Genomic DNA, 17,553 nt, shown 5'->3' with positions numbered 1-17,553 from the left:
ATCACTTTATATGGCTTGTAAATATAATACTATATGGCTAATTATCCATTTTATCCTCACCATAATGACAATATTGTAAGTATTGACTGGGTGTCGGAATGAAAAGTAAACAAGCCTCGCCATCATTAAAGGTGCAGTAAGCGATCTTTATTTTAATACATTTTTTTAAATGAAATTACAAGCAGAAAATGTGAGGCACTTCCGTGCTCGTAAAGGCACCTCCGCTTAAAAGGGCACCTTTAGATTTGTGAAGGACACCTTTAGATTTGTCAATGAAAGGGACAGGGGCTTGTGCCCCTGTAGCACCCGTTCTGTGCACATCAGTGCACCTGTCTGTATGTGTGGGTGAGGTGTGGAGCTGGGTTGACGGTTGTCAATACAAGTTGCTACAGTACCGCTGCTTTTTGCTACGTGAAGTTCTGGAACTGTTAAATCACTTATAACACCTTTAATTTTAATCGTCTTATGTTCAAAAGAAGACAAAAAATATTACATTTAAAATAGAAACTTTATTATATATAAAAATGCTTTTGATACAAAAATTGTCACAAGTGTGCATTATATGAGGCATTTGTACACAAAACACGTAGATGGTGCACTGAAAAGCAAAGAACCCTCAGTGTGTGTGGATGGTATCTACAGGTCAAACCGATGACCTGCTAAAGGAATACAAATAAAGTAAATTCAGTCACATTCACGGCAGATGACAGCTTGTTTAAAATGACCTTGAGGGTGATCATAACTATAGCTTGATGAAAATTTGCATTTCTTGTTAAGCTGGTCTCGAGTTTTCGAGAACGACTATTCTTTATGGGATCACATATTTGCCTTAAAAGACATGGTTACGTGCCTTTTTGTATGGCTGTAAAAACAAATAATGTAAATAGATAGGGTTGAGAACTGACATGCTCACATCTAGATTATTCTATATCTAGTAATTCAAATTTGTATGTGTGTGTAATTTTTATAAGTGCTCAATTTGGCAACAAAACTGTACATATCAGGATCATTTGATCAAACTGACATACATGGCATTTCAATGTGTGCGACAAGAAACCTTTTAACCTGAATAACAAATCTATTCTTCTAAATTAACGTAAAAATGGAGAAATTCAGTTGTATTTGACTTTTTAAAAAGTCTGAAATCTGTTTAATCTAATACCACACTTTTTTGCATTAAAACCCCCCCAAAAAAACAAACAAAAATGAAAGTAAAGTTTGTTACCATAGTATTATGGTACATTTAACCACATACTATTTTGTTCAAATTATAGCTTAGTTAAACCTTATTATTAATATAATTATTTTTAGTTCTTTAAAAGACTTCTACACCGAGTTCAGTACAATTTGATACAAATAGTTTACTAGAAAGCAGGCAACTGTCTGCCTCTTTAAGACAGAAGTATAAACAACATTTGTTTGTGCCAAAGTAAATCCAGGCTCACTCCTTCAAAGTAATGGCACTTCACATGTATATTCAGACATGACTATACACAACCAAAGCTGAAGATCTTTTGCCATGAGAGATTAATAACATCACAATTAAAACAATTTTACAATGGTCTATGGTCAGTTTCATTATAAACATTAACATGTTTTAGCTGGCTGTTTTCATTTGTCATTATTTACAGTAAAAGTTATTTGTACAATAGCAGCAAACACACTTTTGGTAAACAGAACAAACCAAACATATACTTGGAATCGTATCATATTCACATAGAACATAATCAAAAGAACACCTCATGACCCTTATGACAAAAATTAATTATTATTTACCTAATTACACATTTTTACAACTCCTCCGCAACTGCTGATTTTGGTGTTATTTTGACGATTTGGTTTGATACTACCTCAGAGCAATTGAACTCTTTTTATAAATTGGTATTATGCTATATAAATGAAGATTAAATCATTCTAACTATCCTGAAACAGTTCAATTAATTGCATTTCAGTTGATATTTATCAGACTCACATTTTGAAGAGCTCGTAGGAAAAGTGAGAACTTAAAGAGTTAAAGTATTGTAATAATACAATTTATACGTGCAGGCTGTCCAAAAAACCGTTCTGGTACAACCGCTGGCCATTTGTTCAGGGCGAATTTCTGGAAACCCACTTCCTGTCCCTTCCGAAGAGCTTGAAATATTTATTGAACAAGCGTGTGGAAAATAATAAAATAAAATCTTTTATTTTAAACTATTTAAAACTATTTACAAAGTGTGGCTGTTGGCCAGGTGTCATGAGGAGTCCGTGCAGGGTGAGGGGGGCGGGGGGCACAGGTGGAAATAGCTGCGTTCGGTGGAGGGTGAGGGAGGGCAGCTCTCCTCCGCTGACATGTATTGGCTTCGCGGCGTGGGGGGTGGGGGGTAGGGGTCAGAGTCTGAATTTAGATCCATGTAGTACTTATTGCTTTTCCACCGACTGGTTGTATAGTCACTGTCGCACACATCTGTGCTGCAGGGGGTGGTGGGTGGTGCGCCCCCTCGCATCATATAGGGCCTGTCAAGGGGAAACATACAGAGGGGAATATGATCAGTTATTAGGAAGAATTTTGACTGCCTTTTTACAGTTACTTACCAGAAGCATTCAATGAGATGCCTTGTATGTGAATATGTATACTGTGCACACAGTCTTTGAGGACCCCATGAAAACTAAATTTGATGCAGATACCCGCATTAAAAATGTACAGCATTTCTCTTCCAGGGAAATAGATTGAACTTGGGGGTGTATTAATTTTTTTCCCAATACAATGCTAGCTAGGTAAGCCAACACACCTGTACGATCTGGTTGTAGATGGGCTGTTGGACGAATAAAAGACTTCTGCGTGGTAAAGAGAGCGATCTGTCGCTGGTGATGGAGGAGGGTTCAGCATCTACACACAGAATAGAAAAAAACAAAAAACAATTGCAGAGCATTTATCACTATGAACCAGATTATGGTCAAATATATAAATAAAGCATTTTCATAAATGGCATTGATTGAAAATATAAAAAATGAAATGATCTTATAGAACAAGCAATGGCAATAATATGTCAAAACCAACAGTTTAGAGAAAACCTATTACAGTACCTGAGGGTAGAAAGTTCCTTTGGTGCTGGAAGAGCTACTGGATGAAGCGCCAGTCACATGGTTCCTGTCATAGAGAGGCGCCCCACTGCTACTACTGCCCATTAGACTCACCGAACTCATCATGGATTTCCCACAGGAAATACCTGCAACATACAGACACCCGTCACACAAAAGAATAGCACCTCAGATAGACAGAGACAGATACTGTAGATAGATAGATAGACAGATAGACGAATAGATGGATGGATGGACAGACAGACAGGTGGATATATAGATAGACAGACAAGTGGATGGGCAGATAGATAGACAGACAGACAGGTGGATAGATAGACAGACAGGCAGACTAATGTATGGATATATAGACGGATGGATGGTTGGATGGACATACAGATGGATGGATAGACGGATGGATGGATGGATGGACAGACTGACGCACAGACAGACAGACAGGACGGATATATAGATGGATGCATGGATGGATGGACAGATAGACAGACAGATAGATAGATAGATAGATAGATAGAGACTGAATGAGAAAGAACAATCAAAAAGGAGACACCAAGTCCTTTACCTGTGAAAGTACCATGCTGTGAATTTGTGGGTGCGATGAAGTTAAGGGGGACGTGAGGGGTCCCACTGATGTACTCATGTGGGAAGCCTCCATTGGGGCCCTTGTAATGGCGACACACAACTCTCTGACACACAAAACACATGCCTCCCATCACAAAGACAGAGAGGATGATGCCGATGACAGGGCCGATGGTGCTGGTGTGGCGCGGAAGGTCGTTGGGAGTTGAGGAGAAATCTATGAATTAGACAGAAATGTTAGATGTTGCTGTGTTGTTACATTAATGAAAGCCATCAAATTTAGAACCAACAAAACAGGAAAATACAAGCAAACTTTATCTTACACAGGAGCTTTAAAGATTTTGGTAACTTTTGGAATGGAATGGTTTGGTACAATATGATTTGGCATAATTTGAAATGGTATGGTGGGCTGTGGTATGCTAGGCAAGGCATTATATGGATCAAGACAAAATGATATGATAGTGTTACAGGGTTTGGTATATATGATATGGTATCATACATGATATAAGATATGGGTTTGGTATGGTATGGTAAGCTTACCACAGAATAGCTCATCAGATTTGTCGGTGCAGTCTGGGAAGGAGTCACATTGCTGTTTCTTCAGAATGCACTGGTTGTTGCCACAGCGAAACTGATTAGGCATACAAATTGCTGATGGGAAAAAGACAAGATGCACATCAGAATGCATACTAACTAAAGCAGCTTCCATTGGTACAACAACAGAAATTGAACAAATGGGCAGAAAGGCAAATAGCATGGAACAGCGGTTCCTAAAAGACCCCAGGAAATCATATCAAATTTCTGCTCCAACAGCCATATCACCCTGTAGTTCAAGACCGGCTACCCACTGAAGCTAAGCAGGGTTGAGCCTGGCCAGTACCTGGATGGGAGACCTCCTGGGGAGAAACTAAGGTTGCTGCTGGAAGAGGTATTGGGGAGGCCAGCAAGGGGTGCTCACCCTGCTGTCTGTGTGGGTCCTAATGCCCCAGTATAGTGATGGGGAAACTACACTGTAAAAAGGCACAATCTTTCAGATGAGATGTTAAACCAAGGTCCTGACTCTCTGTGGTTACAAATTTCAGGGCACTTCTCGTAAAAGAGTAGGGGTGTAACCCCAGTGTCCTGGCCAAATTTCCCCCATTGGCCCTTCTCAATCATGGCCTCCTAATAATCCCCATCCATAAATTGACTGCATACTAACAGGTGGATGCTGCACACTGGTGGAGGTTGAGGAGAGTCCCGTTCACTGTAAAAAAGTGCTTTGAGTGTAGTGTCCGAAAAAGCATATATAAATGTAACATTCAATCAATAGTATACTCCTCAACATTGACAGAATTCACATTTAGCATATACATACATTTCCGAATTACTGTCCTTCTCTTCCAAGAAAACAGACCAAAACTATTGGTGACTCATCTTGCACTAAACAGATTTTTGTCTAAATGCTCTCTAGAATGAGAATGTACTTCCCCCCAATACCACCTGCAACTGCATGAAGCGGATCATGGTTCATGGCAGTGACTTAACTAGAAGACTATTGGCTATTATTATGTCCCATACAAAGGTTTTGTTTCAAAAGGAAATACGTTAAAGGAATAGTTCACCCAAAAATGAAAATTCTCTCATTTACTCACCTTCATGCCATCCTAGATGTGTATGATTTTCTTTCTTCTGCAAAAAACAATTTATGATTTTTAGAAGAATATCTCAGCTCTGAAGGTCCACACAATGCAAGTGAATGGGTACCAAAACTTTGAAGCTCCAATAAGCACATAAAGCCAGCATAAAATTAAACCAAGCGACTCTAGTGGTTTAATCCATGTCTTCTGAAGTGATACGATAGGTGTGGGTGAGACACAGATCAATATTTAAATCCTTTTTGTGAGAAATTCTTCTCCCTGCCCAGTAAGGGGCAATATGCACCAAGAAGAAGAATGTGAAAGTTAAAGTAGAGATTGGTTGAGCAGTGAGGAGATTTTGTAGTAAAAAAGGACTTGAATATTTATCTGTTTCTCACCCACACCTATCATATCACTTCTGAAGTCATTTATTGAATTACTGGAGTCTTATTTATTACTTTTATGCAGACTTGTGTGATTTGTGGAGCTTCAAAATGATGGTACCCCTTCACTTGCATTTTATGGACCAAAAGAGCTAAGGAATTCTTCTAAAAATCTTCATTTCAGTTCAGCAGATGAAAGTCATACACATCTAGAATGGCATAAGTGTAAATAAATGATGAGAGAATTGCACTTTTTGGGTGAACTATCCCTTTAACAATTTTTTTTTACAACATCAATTATGGGTGTAAATTCTGGTAAAACAGCAGGTTCAAAACTGTGTAACAGTTGGACATACTGTCGCATTCCTGCTCGTCAGAGCCATCGACGCAGTCAGGTTCCCCATTGCAGCGCAGCTGGGCATCCACACATTGGCCTTTGTCACACTGGAACTGAACCTCAGAGCAGATGGGGCAGTTCATCTCATCGCTGTGGTCTGCGCACTCCGCGATGCCGTCGCAGCGCCACGCCATGGGGATGCAGTCGATCTCGCCAGTGGCACAGGTGAACTGTTCGCTGGAGCAGGTGGGAGGCTCTGAGGGGGGTATAGGGTTAATCTGTCATTTGCACTGAGGAATACTGCATCAGTTCTGATTGGTGCAGTAATTCCAAACATGCAATTACATAGATGCACAGAGAGGTGGCATGTCTCTTTAATTCAAATGTTATGCAATTTCACAGCACTGATATGTGTGTATATATGTATGTACCTCCGCAGCTGAGCAGGTTTTGCAGCAGCACCAGGTGCATGGGACATGAGCAACGTGGCGTCCCGTCGCCCTTAGTGATGCAGATATGAGAGCAGCCTCCATTGTAACGGGAACAGGGATGGGATGCTGTAAAGGAGATTGCAGTAGAATTATATTCTTGTCTTTTGGATTCCGATTCACACAAACACAAGTTGATCTCTCAGAAATGTTAAAGACAGCTGTGAATTTACCAAACTCTTCAGGTTCCATGTACTCCACAGCATGGATTCCGGTAAGGTACTGGATTCGGCCTTGAATGCGGGTTCTCTTCTCTCCAGTCAGCTTGTCCACTCGCTCGATCATCTGCTGCTGTTTGTCAATCCAGTACAAGTGATCGCCCAGCACCGTCAGGCCCACGGGCTGAAGAATGTTTGAGTCCTGGAGAACAATCCGATTGGCACCTGGGAAACAAACATAAACATGCTCTCTTTAAAGATCTGCAGTCATAATTCTGGCAGAACATTCAGGTTTTTCACTGCCGCTCATTATAAATCTGATGTATTCAGCCTTTGTGTTGTTGGTCATTTCTTGTTGTGCAAGAAGATTATCCATAGCTTAAGGTGTGATGATCTGTCTCAAGCGAACATCATACTTCAGAACTCAGCATCTGGAGACACTTTGCTGCCTGGCAAGTCATTGGCAATAATAAAGGAGGCATCAGACAAGCCAGTGATTTTCTGTGATGAATGAACTGAAACAACCTCAAGATAAAGAACGCATATCCTGAATTAACTGGGCCAATGGAATGAGACTGGTCAACAAAAACAGACCTAAAGTTATTACCAGTTATTATAATCCATCAATTGTAACCTCTATTTAAATTCTCCACTACACACAATATATCAGGTCTCAGCAATGCCAGTAATTCAGATTTTAACTTTGCAAATGTTATAAACAGTTATTTTCAGTGACACTTTTTAATGTGTAAGAAAGTGTTTTTCATTAAATGTTATGTTTTATATACAATAAAGCTCTAATGTAACTCCATGACAGCTTTGAGTTCATTTAAACACACCTTTGTAGCAAAACATCACTACTTATACATTTCTTTATAATTTTCCCCATTCTAAACTAAGTTTCCAAAAGGATCATAAGTCATTCTTGCACTTTCGGTCAAACTTCATGTATGTCAGCCAGATAAAGTTACCTTGGTGACATAATTAAATCATCAAAATTCAACAACAATTAAAAGGATAGTTCACCAAAAAAAGAAAATTACTCACCCTCATGCCTTCCCGGATGTGTATGACTTCCTTTCTTCTGCTGAACACAAACAAAGATTTTTAGAAGAATATCTCAGCTCTGTAGGTCCTTACAATGCAAGTAAATGGTGGCAGGAACTTTGAAGCCCCAAAAAGCACATAAAGGTAGCATAAAAGTAATCCATAAGACTTAAGTGGTTAAATCTATGTCTTCAAAAGCGATATGATAAGTGTGGATAAGAAACAGATCAATATTTAAATCCATTTTTACTATCAATCTCCACTTTCACTTTTGCTTCTTTTGTTTTTGGCAATTTGCATTCTTTGTGCATATCGCCATCTACAGGGCAGGGAGGAGAATTTATAGTAAAAAGGACTTAAATATTGATCTGTTTCTCACCCACACCTATCGTATCACTTAAGAAGATATTGTTTTATCCACTAGAGTTGTATGGAATACTTTTATGTGCATTTTGGAGCTTCAAAATTTTGTTACCCATTCACTAGCATTGTGAGGACCTACACAGCTGAAATATTCTTCTAAAAATATTTGTTTGTGTTCAGCAGAAGAAAGAAAGTCACACACGTCAAGGACAGCATGAGGGTGAGTAAATGGTGAGAGAATTTTTATTTTTGGATGAACTATCCCTTTAACACATTTTGAAAGTCATAAAATCACAAGTCCTCTACATGATTAAGAACATAAGATGTAGTGAAAATGCAGTACTACTATCGCAATATGACATGTGACAGTTCCGTTAATGGGCCCTTAACTCTTTCTCATTGGCAGTTGTCCATCAAGCCATAGAGCACTGGATATATTCATGTACACAGTTTAGACAGCACAGACTATACGGTTTTGATTAGTTTTGACTAGACGGTACTGACAATATACCTCGTAAATATAGATTGTGTCAGGGGAACTGATCTGTGCTCTCTTCGTGCGTTTGTTTGACTTCCATAGCACTGCTTTTTTAACATGTTTAGAAGACCAAAATCTCTTTGGAGGGGTTAGAAATCAGAAAGTTGTAGTTGTTTCTTTCTTTCACACTGTGTTCCAGAATAATGCAGAAGTGATTATAATCAATCTGCCCATGGCGATACAAGACAGGAAACAACAAGAGTCAAAATGTAATTAACAACATTATAACATGAAAATGTGTTAAACTAGTACTTACCAGACAGGTCACTGCTTTCAATTCGTTTCAGGTCTGCATCAACCCAGAACAGTTTGCCCAACTTGTTGTCCAGTGCCAGCGCCACAGGTCGGATCAGGCCGGTTGTGAAGAGGGATTCACGCTCTGTCCCATCCAGAGAGGCACCTTCAATTTTAGCTGAGCGATCCTGCACCGTAGTGAAATACATGTACCTGTGGGAACAAAGATATTTGAGGGTTACATGTTTTTCTCCTAATAAGTAGTTAATATAACATTACTTTATTTGGTTTCTAAACTACATCTTGCAATATGTTTCAACATTAATAAAAGTATTCGTTGTAATTTATGTCTTTGCACTTCACTCTAAACATGATCTGTTTGCTTGGATAAACAAACATTTGTTGGACAGTGAAAGCGACTTTGATGGTGCCATATTTTCCAATTGTTTTGACTGTACGAGAGAAATGTTATACCTTTTCACACATCACAGACACTTTAAACCCCTAATGTTATGTCTAAGGCAAGTTTGCGATAACTCTCAAAGGTGGGTTTGCTCCATTGTTTTCAGTTGCTGTCAGGGAAACCCACAATTTGCATCTGCTAGCAATTTTGTTCGGCTTCAAATAGCAGAACGTGATACTGATATCTCTGCCAAAACAGCGTCTGAGTGTCTCCAGAAATTAAATGAAATATCAAGGCAACAGCGCAGACCACTTCAAAACCAACACAGCTCCTTTTTTGGGGGAAGTTTGGGGGTATACATTATATTAGATATTCCCTATGCTTAGTAGGGTAAAGAAGAAATGAATAAACCTTAGTTTGGTTGACAGACTGGATCCGAAGGCGTGTACTATAGGGTATGTGCTCGCCAAAACCTGACTTTACCGTTGAAAATGTAGCATATCACATATTATAATTTCCACCTGCAACGTTAAACAAACCCTTAAGCTAAATTATTTGAAGATATCGTTTTGAAATTTTACTACCTAAAAAGGTTGGTAGAACTGGGTGAAAGCAACACTGAACAAACAAACATGTAAATACGATTCTGAAGGGCATTTTGAGTCATTTGATCCAGTTGTGACACCATTTTGGATCCACTCCAAATAGCTTACGTGAGAGGTAAACAAACTGCCGCCGCTTTTGGCGAGGGTCAACACAAAAACTTGGATCACGTTATGAGGGAAATGATCAGAACAAATCACGCACACCTAATCAAAGGCAGTCATGTGAATTAGTTCCCGAAATAAAAAAACCTAAATGCAACAAAACTTTTCTTTCATCTATGCTTTTAGACTAAATAGATTATCAAAAAAAATAAAAAAATAAGAACCATTACAGGCAGAGACAAAAAAATGCTGATTCTAAAGCGACATCTAATAGATGAAGAAGGATAATGAGACCAATTTAAATAAAGGGATAAATGCAGGGAAAAATTGTAAACTTGTGGATTACAGTAAACGGCAAAAATTGGCTTGATCTCAGACGCACAAATGAACATGACACGTTTGTTTGTATGCCGTAATTCATCTGTCCTGGCAATATTATGGGAGTCCCTTTCGCCCCACCCAGACAAGGCTGTGAGGGTGAGACATAAACAGAAAACCCACTGATGATGGTCTCGCTAACAATGGGACACACAATTACAGCACAGGCGGCCAATGCCCATGCATGGACGACCTGCTAGTGAGTGCCACGGCCTGGGGACAACAGAGGCCCATCTGTTCCACACATTTGCCTATTGGAGAGGCCTGGTTGAAATCAGAGCTTTCCATCAATATGAAAGGAATGGCAAAGCGCCCCGTAATTAGTAAATTCAGTTTATTTTAAAGTCCGCCAACCATCCATGTCAATGCACACTCGATCAGATGCTGTTATGTTTATGAAACACAGCCAAACCTATAACGAAGCTGAATAACGAAATCAGACGCTAAGGTTATGGGCAGTGTAAGCAAATATGCACAACATAGTTTGTAATAATTATGATTATGGCCGTTTTCTTTGGAAGAGGTCAACATGAAATCAAAATGAGCCCTGTTTACTTTCCAAATACATGTTCCTGGTCTTAATGTGCATGATAAATCATGTTATTTCCAATTAAATTTATTTTTCGTAATTTCATAAAAATGTAAAAACTTACTCCACCACTGAAACAACTATGACTTCAACTAGGCCCATCGAGTTATTTGCTAATGTTAACCAATAGCCAATTAACATTCAGGTCTGGCTCCATTCTTGTACGGAATGCCTACTTTTCATGATTGAATCAAATCCTGATGGATAAAATCAAGTCCTCCCCTACATCTTTACTTCTAAGTAAAACAGGTTGTAAAATCCCTTTCATACTGACTTTAAGGGCAATAGCTGTCCTTGTTCGCATAGCATTTGAAGTTCATTTACAAAAACTTTGCAAGACATGCACATAATTAATCTACCAAAAACTGTCAAATACTTTGAGAATCGCATCTACAGCAACTAAAAACAATCTCAGTCTCTCTTACCCTTTCTCGGCATTCACAATGATAGCACGTGGCTTGTCCACGTCATCTTTCAGGACCTCTCCGATAACGTGGCCGTCCATGCGATGGATGTTGATGGTGTTGGTGGCCTCGCAGGTCCAGTAGACGGTGCGGCTGTAGGGGTCCAGACTCAGGTCGTAGGGCTGCTTCGAGTGGAGACTTGTTGGGTTCATAACTGTAGATGCCTGAAAAAAGAACAACAAAAAAACAAGAGTATTTAGATATCCATCATTCATGCAATATTATAGATATACATTTATATAATTTTAATCATATTGGTGACTATACAGCATGTGTTAACATACACAGGCAATCATACATTACAGGGCAGGAATAATACTAATTAATCAAAGCATGTCATAATTAAAATACATTTACAAAAAATGCCCTCCAAGACAACATGTTGTAACTATACATTTTGTCAAAATTGAGTTATGATTGAAATCAGGTCTTGTAGATTCTGATCTGTTTGTGACAAATGAGTTTGGCTTAAAGGGATAGGTCACCCAAAAATGAAAATTCGGTGGGCTGCCAAGGATTTGCAGGGCATTCACTCTGGGCAGCACCGGGAAGGCAAAGAGGAAAGCCATCAGATCCGCAACTGAAGCTGCAGAAAAAGCCACTAAGTGGCTTTGGATTAAGAGGGCAGATCCGTGGGTGAATGCTGCTGGGACGCAAGCTGGGGTCTGATCAACCCCAGCTGGGTCACCTGGGCAAGGGTGTCTGATGTTGAAAGACCCGAAACCCCCAATGACCCCAGGTTACATCAATGATGATTCGTCCCAGCGCATCTGTAGGATGCATCTTTCATCTTCAAAGCTGGCCTAGCCAGTGACGCCCAGGAACAGACTGAATGGCAACCAAAAATAGTTTGGTGATGACTGGAGAGACCTATGACTGCTCGGAAAGATGGCAACCGGGACAGGAAGGGCTAACATCCCAGCCTGTATCTTCCGTGAGGGAGAAACCCAAAAAGCTACGGAAAAGCCTTCTGTAAGATACCTCCTGGGGAGCTCGAGAGGGGGGAGAATGAGAACCCCAACAAGACAGACACAAGGTTATCGACCCATGCAAATGGAAATTTGACAATGGATGGAAGATGCATCTGTGGAAAAGTATGCAAAATTCTGCTTGGCCTTAAAATACATAAGGCCAGGATGAAGTGCATGGAATGGGAGAACGAACTGCAGCGCACAGGATCTGATCCTGATGAGATGCAGGAGGAGCCCAGCCGGGAATCACCCCACAGAGCCCAGTCACTTCACGCAGTAAAGCCTTCCAATCCCTGCACAATAGTCCCCCACAAAAGCAGATCAAGTGGTCTCCAGCTAACAGCCAGACCTTGTGGGTGCAGTTTGATGAAGACGTGAGCAAGTTCAGTGAAACCACAACCAAGGGGGAGGTGGACCACCGGCTCGAGGCTATGACAGCTATCATAGTCAGCTACGCTTCTGAGAGGTTTGGCCATGTCGAGAGAGACCCGGATAACATCCACATGGCTTCGACCAGACATGAACATTGTTTTAGAGTCCACTAAGCAACTGATCATGCTGGAACTCACAGTGCCCAGGGAAGAGCGTATGGATGAGGCCAACGAGAGGAAGCACACCAAGTACCAGGAGCTTTTGGAAGAGTGCAGAAGGCAAGGCTGGCAAACTCGCTGTGAGCCTGTGGAGGTGGGCTGCTGAGGATTTACAGGGCACTCACTCTGCAAAGTGTTTACGTTACTGGGCATCACTGAGAAGGCAAAGAGGAAGGTCATCAGATCTGCTACTGAAGCTGCGGAGAAAGCCACTAAGTGGCTTTGGATTAAGAGGGCAGATCTGTAGTCGAATGCTGCTGGGACGCAAGCTGGGGTCTGATCAACCCCGGCTGGGTCACCTGGGCAAGGTTGTCTGATGTTGAAAGACCCAAAACAGCCAATGACCCCAGGTTACATCACTGATGATCTTTCATCTGCTGAAGAAAGAAAGTCATACACATCTAGGATGGCATTAGGGTGAGTAAATGATGAGAGAATTTTCATTTTTGGGTGAACCATCCCTTTAGTTATACGTAGACTCAGATAAAACACAGCAAGACTATTTTAGAATCCACAATTGACTGGACAATTGACTCGTCAAAAAAACGAATGACTAGTTACTGTACAGATTTGTTTTTAACAGTGACCTGTGTGCCGTCATCTCGGGATCTGCGGATGTTCTGTCGGCCATCCACCCAGTAGACCAATCGCTCTAGAGGGTCGAAACTGATGGCTCGCAGATTCTTTATGACATGGATGGGCAGAATCATGTCTGGACTCTGTTCTCCCAAGACCATTCGACTGATGGAGCTCTTCTGACTGAAGAGCAGGAAGCTAGAGGGCGCTGTTGAGCAAAGCAACAAGAGGGTGAGAATCATGGATGGAAATAGAGGCTATGTTCAGAATGAAATCCTAGCTTACTACTTACTGCATACTGCACAGTATATACTGCTTACTGCCTAATATTTACAATAGTATGTGAAAGAGAGGACATTACTCCATGATTAAAGGTGCATCCCAAACCGCACACTTCTGCACTATTTTACGTCATTTTGAAGTGTAAGTAGTGCGAGTAGTATGTTTACACTGAAAATGCAACAAAAAGAAGTGTACTACGAGTACCCGGATGATGCACTTTTTCAACTGTCAAAATGGAGCGTGGAATGTTGGACACTTCTCGCAGTCAATGCACGCGGCTTGCCGTACATAGCGGAAGGGGCGGAGTTACCGGCAGCGATGGTGATCTGGCAAAATAATTGTAAATAATGGAGAATATGACAACTAGTGAAACTTCTGTGAAGACAGCACCTCACAAAAGTGAGTTAAATGCTTTACCATTATACCATGCTGTGTGAATTTGTACGTTATTGAGATATAAGTGTTGAACTGAGGGTAGATAGCACGCAAAAGCTATCAGCAACACAACGCTTGGGTTTGAAATATCATTCCGTCAGCTGTTAAACAGCGAATGCTTCCGTGTAGTAAAAAAACGTTAAATGTTTTATTTGGAACGATACTACACTTTGAAAATTCATACACTACATGGCTGAGTGCATAGTACATTTTGTAAGTGCATAGTGTATAGTGTGTCATTTGGGACACAGCTAAAGTTTTCAACAGTAGTATGACACATTGTTGTCATGTGACCTCATCAAGTTATTTGTGAGTGGCAAAATAAAAACGTATATTTTGCATTTTTAGTTCAATTTGCTGTAAAAATATCTTGACAAAAACTGACTTTTGCCAGTCCGGTCAAACAATGAATTGAAATAGAGATGTTAAAACTTCTGTAAAAATTTCAGGTTTATTTGTCAAACTGGAATTGAAAGGAAAAGTCATGCAAATTGCCATGTGGGATACAGTAGTCTGTGCAGTATGCTCTGTTATCTACAGCACATTTTGACAAATGTATTTATTCATCCAGGTATTCCATGCATACCAAAAATTTTCATAATCTAACAGTACTACTGTATAAAATACAGCAATAGTAAGAGTATTATGTTAGTATGCTATTGCGAACGTAGCCAGAGTTAGACCAGCACAGGTCAGCAATGGACTTTCTGATGCCAACTCCATTCCTTTAACATGAAGGTGAAGGTCATGACTAACAGCTAATGCAATCATCCAAACTAAGCTCAATCAAGCTTTCCCTCAAGGCCATGGAAGAATGTAGAAACAAGAGAGAGTTTAAAAGTAGGAACACACTAGTGTTGCCAAGACCTCTGTACCCTTGGCCAAATGCTCTCAACGTGCTCCCTGGCTCGCACTTTTTATCCAAGGTCTGTAATTTTTAAGCTTATAAGGAATTAAATGCATATGACTGTGTTTTGCATGGCCCGGAGCCATTGTTTTCTAATGGTGTTTCAATCTGTTAACTACATCCTTAAAGGCTATGACTCACTTTAACGTCAGTAAAACCCAATGAACATTATGGCTGAGAAGCCAGATTACTTTACCCCCAATGGCTGGTGAAGTCCTAATACAATGCATTTTCTTCAAGAAATACCTCTCAATAAACTAAAAATATTTAATTAAGCAATATAACATGAGGAGGAGTACTTTTAAACAATAAGACAACTAAACAAGAAGTTACTATTGAGCAGCTGACATTTAAGACAAAATATGACTAGCTATTTTGCTTGATTTTGCTCTACCAACGACACTAGTTTGAAAAGGGGCCAAAGAAGCGTCAAGCATTGCGATAGAATGTTCGATTAAAATGTAGAGAACCACAGAATTGGAATTTTACACAATGATTTCAGACAAACAGAGGAGTACAAATTGAAATGTTCCAGTGCTGTTTTATAAAATAAACACTCTTGTTACAGTTTGTCCAATAAAATTATAATTAGGTCATTCTTTGCGTCTTGTCATTTACTTTGTTGAAGCATTATTTGAGAACCATTTGGTCTATCAAAAAGCTTTTGATACATTTTTGTCTTGAGTGTCCCTAGATAATACACGTCAAATTTTATGCAAATTGTACGTACGGTCTAAGAGGAGTTTGTAAAAAATAGGCATTCAATGAAATTTAAAATGGCAAACAGGAAGTGAGGGTGACCAAGGAAAATTTGGTATCAGCATACTCGGCATGACCCAAGGAAGCTAACAACGTAAGTCTCATGACAATAAGCCACATTTTTCTGTTATAAGCATTTCATTATATCTTTCAACCACTACATGGTGCTGTCCCCTAACTCTCTGAGAACCTTCAGGGCATGGCCCCGATGATACATACCAAATTTTGCAACGATACGTGTTTGTAAAACACAGCATTTTACGACAAAATTCAAAATGGCCAATTCCCAATATGGCTGACACTCTTGTAACACTGTTTGTCCAATAAAATTAGTGGAACAGACCATTGTATAAAGTAATTTGCCCTCCAAAACCCCTTGTACACCGATACTCACAGCTGCAGTTGCGTCCGTTTGCCTCTAGGGTATAGTGAGAAGCACAACGACACTGGGCTCCAGAGGGTGATGCCAGGCAAAGATGAGCACAGAGGCCATTGTTCTGCGAACACTCGTTGGCACCATCTTGTCTGGAGGAGTGGAAAACCAGGATGTCCATTACATACTCAAGGTTTCCTTGCACCATAGTGCGGTTCAGCCCAGTACGCTTGTCCGCCCGCTCAATACTGCGCAGGTTCCAGTCCGTCCAATAGATGTAGTCACGGTATTGGGTGAGGCCAAACGGATGGGGAAGATCGTCGGCCACTATTTCCCTCAGCAAACCTGAAGACGTTAAGCAACCTTTTAGTTTATCAGAAGAGGTTGGACCGTATAATGTTGTAATTCAAAGCATTTTCTTTTCTATTCATGCATTTGGCAGGTGTTAAAAAAGCCAGATGCCGCACAACGAATAGAACAAAACGCAGGTTAAAGGTTGGCATGTGCTTTTATCCAAAACAATCATACTAAGGTTTTCAAAACCTTGGACAGAATCACAATTCAAGCAGTTTGCCACCTTGCATGTTTGTAGACTCAATCATGCAGGTGTCCAAGTCTGTCCAGTAGAGCCGGTGGTCGATGTAGTCAATTGTAAGTCCATTGGCTCGGCCCACTTTGTCTACCAAAGTAACGATATTACTGCCATCCATGTGAGCGCGAGCTATCCTGGGACGACCGCCCCATTCAGTCCAGTACATGTACCTGCAAACCCAAATCATTACAACAGATTACTTGAGCCTATATCGAACAAAAGCTATTTGTATTTATTTATCAGGTACAATACGATTTAACATCACACTGTGATAAATGTATAGATTTATTTAAATGGAAAATATTCAGGTTGCTTAAAAGAAAACTAAGAACCAAAGAATACACCAAAATTACATTTTTAAAACATACCTACATTTGACATATTTGTATTAATAGTAAATATTTAGTTATTTAATTACTTGATTTATTATTACAAATGATTTCTGATAAATATATTATTATTTAAAAAAAAATGTTTTATTAATAATACACACACTAATCAGCCACAACATTAAAACCACCTGCCTAATATTGTGTAGGTCCCCCTCATGCCACCAAAACAGCGCCAACCCACATCTCAGAACAGCAATTCATCCATGTGATTATCTAATCAGCCAATCATGTGGCAGCAGTGCATAAAATCATGCAGATATGGGTCAGGAGTTTTAGTTAATGTTCACATCAACCATCAGAATGGGGAAAAAATC

At 40.0% G+C, this 17,553-nt stretch overlaps 1 protein-coding gene across 1 annotated transcript in view; it reads right to left on the bottom strand.

Moving 5' to 3' along the window:
• Window positions 1–1,314: 1,314 nt before the first annotated feature.
• LOC127437636 (low-density lipoprotein receptor-related protein 5-like) overlaps window positions 1,315–17,553 on the bottom strand; it is a 101,151-nt gene continuing 84,912 nt past the window's right edge. The window contains exons 12-24 of the mRNA XM_051692676.1: window positions 16,833–17,017; window positions 16,277–16,600; window positions 13,511–13,707; window positions 11,324–11,526; window positions 8,844–9,034; window positions 6,655–6,864; window positions 6,425–6,550; window positions 6,013–6,249; window positions 4,195–4,305; window positions 3,638–3,871; window positions 3,067–3,209; window positions 2,772–2,869; window positions 1,315–2,496 (exon numbers count right to left, since the gene is read on the bottom strand). Coding sequence (XP_051548636.1) covers window positions 2,235–2,496; window positions 2,772–2,869; window positions 3,067–3,209; window positions 3,638–3,871; window positions 4,195–4,305; window positions 6,013–6,249; window positions 6,425–6,550; window positions 6,655–6,864; window positions 8,844–9,034; window positions 11,324–11,526; window positions 13,511–13,707; window positions 16,277–16,600; window positions 16,833–17,017 — 2,521 coding nt within the window. The 3' untranslated portion in view covers window positions 1,315–2,234. The remainder of the gene's footprint in view (window positions 2,497–2,771; window positions 2,870–3,066; window positions 3,210–3,637; window positions 3,872–4,194; window positions 4,306–6,012; window positions 6,250–6,424; window positions 6,551–6,654; window positions 6,865–8,843; window positions 9,035–11,323; window positions 11,527–13,510; window positions 13,708–16,276; window positions 16,601–16,832; window positions 17,018–17,553) is intronic.

The sequence above is a fragment of the Myxocyprinus asiaticus genome, chromosome 48 (genome assembly GCF_019703515.2).
Source record: "Myxocyprinus asiaticus isolate MX2 ecotype Aquarium Trade chromosome 48, UBuf_Myxa_2, whole genome shotgun sequence".
Lineage (NCBI taxonomy): Eukaryota > Metazoa > Chordata > Actinopteri > Cypriniformes > Catostomidae > Myxocyprinus > Myxocyprinus asiaticus.
This window is presented reverse-complemented; position numbering and strand designations above follow the sequence as displayed.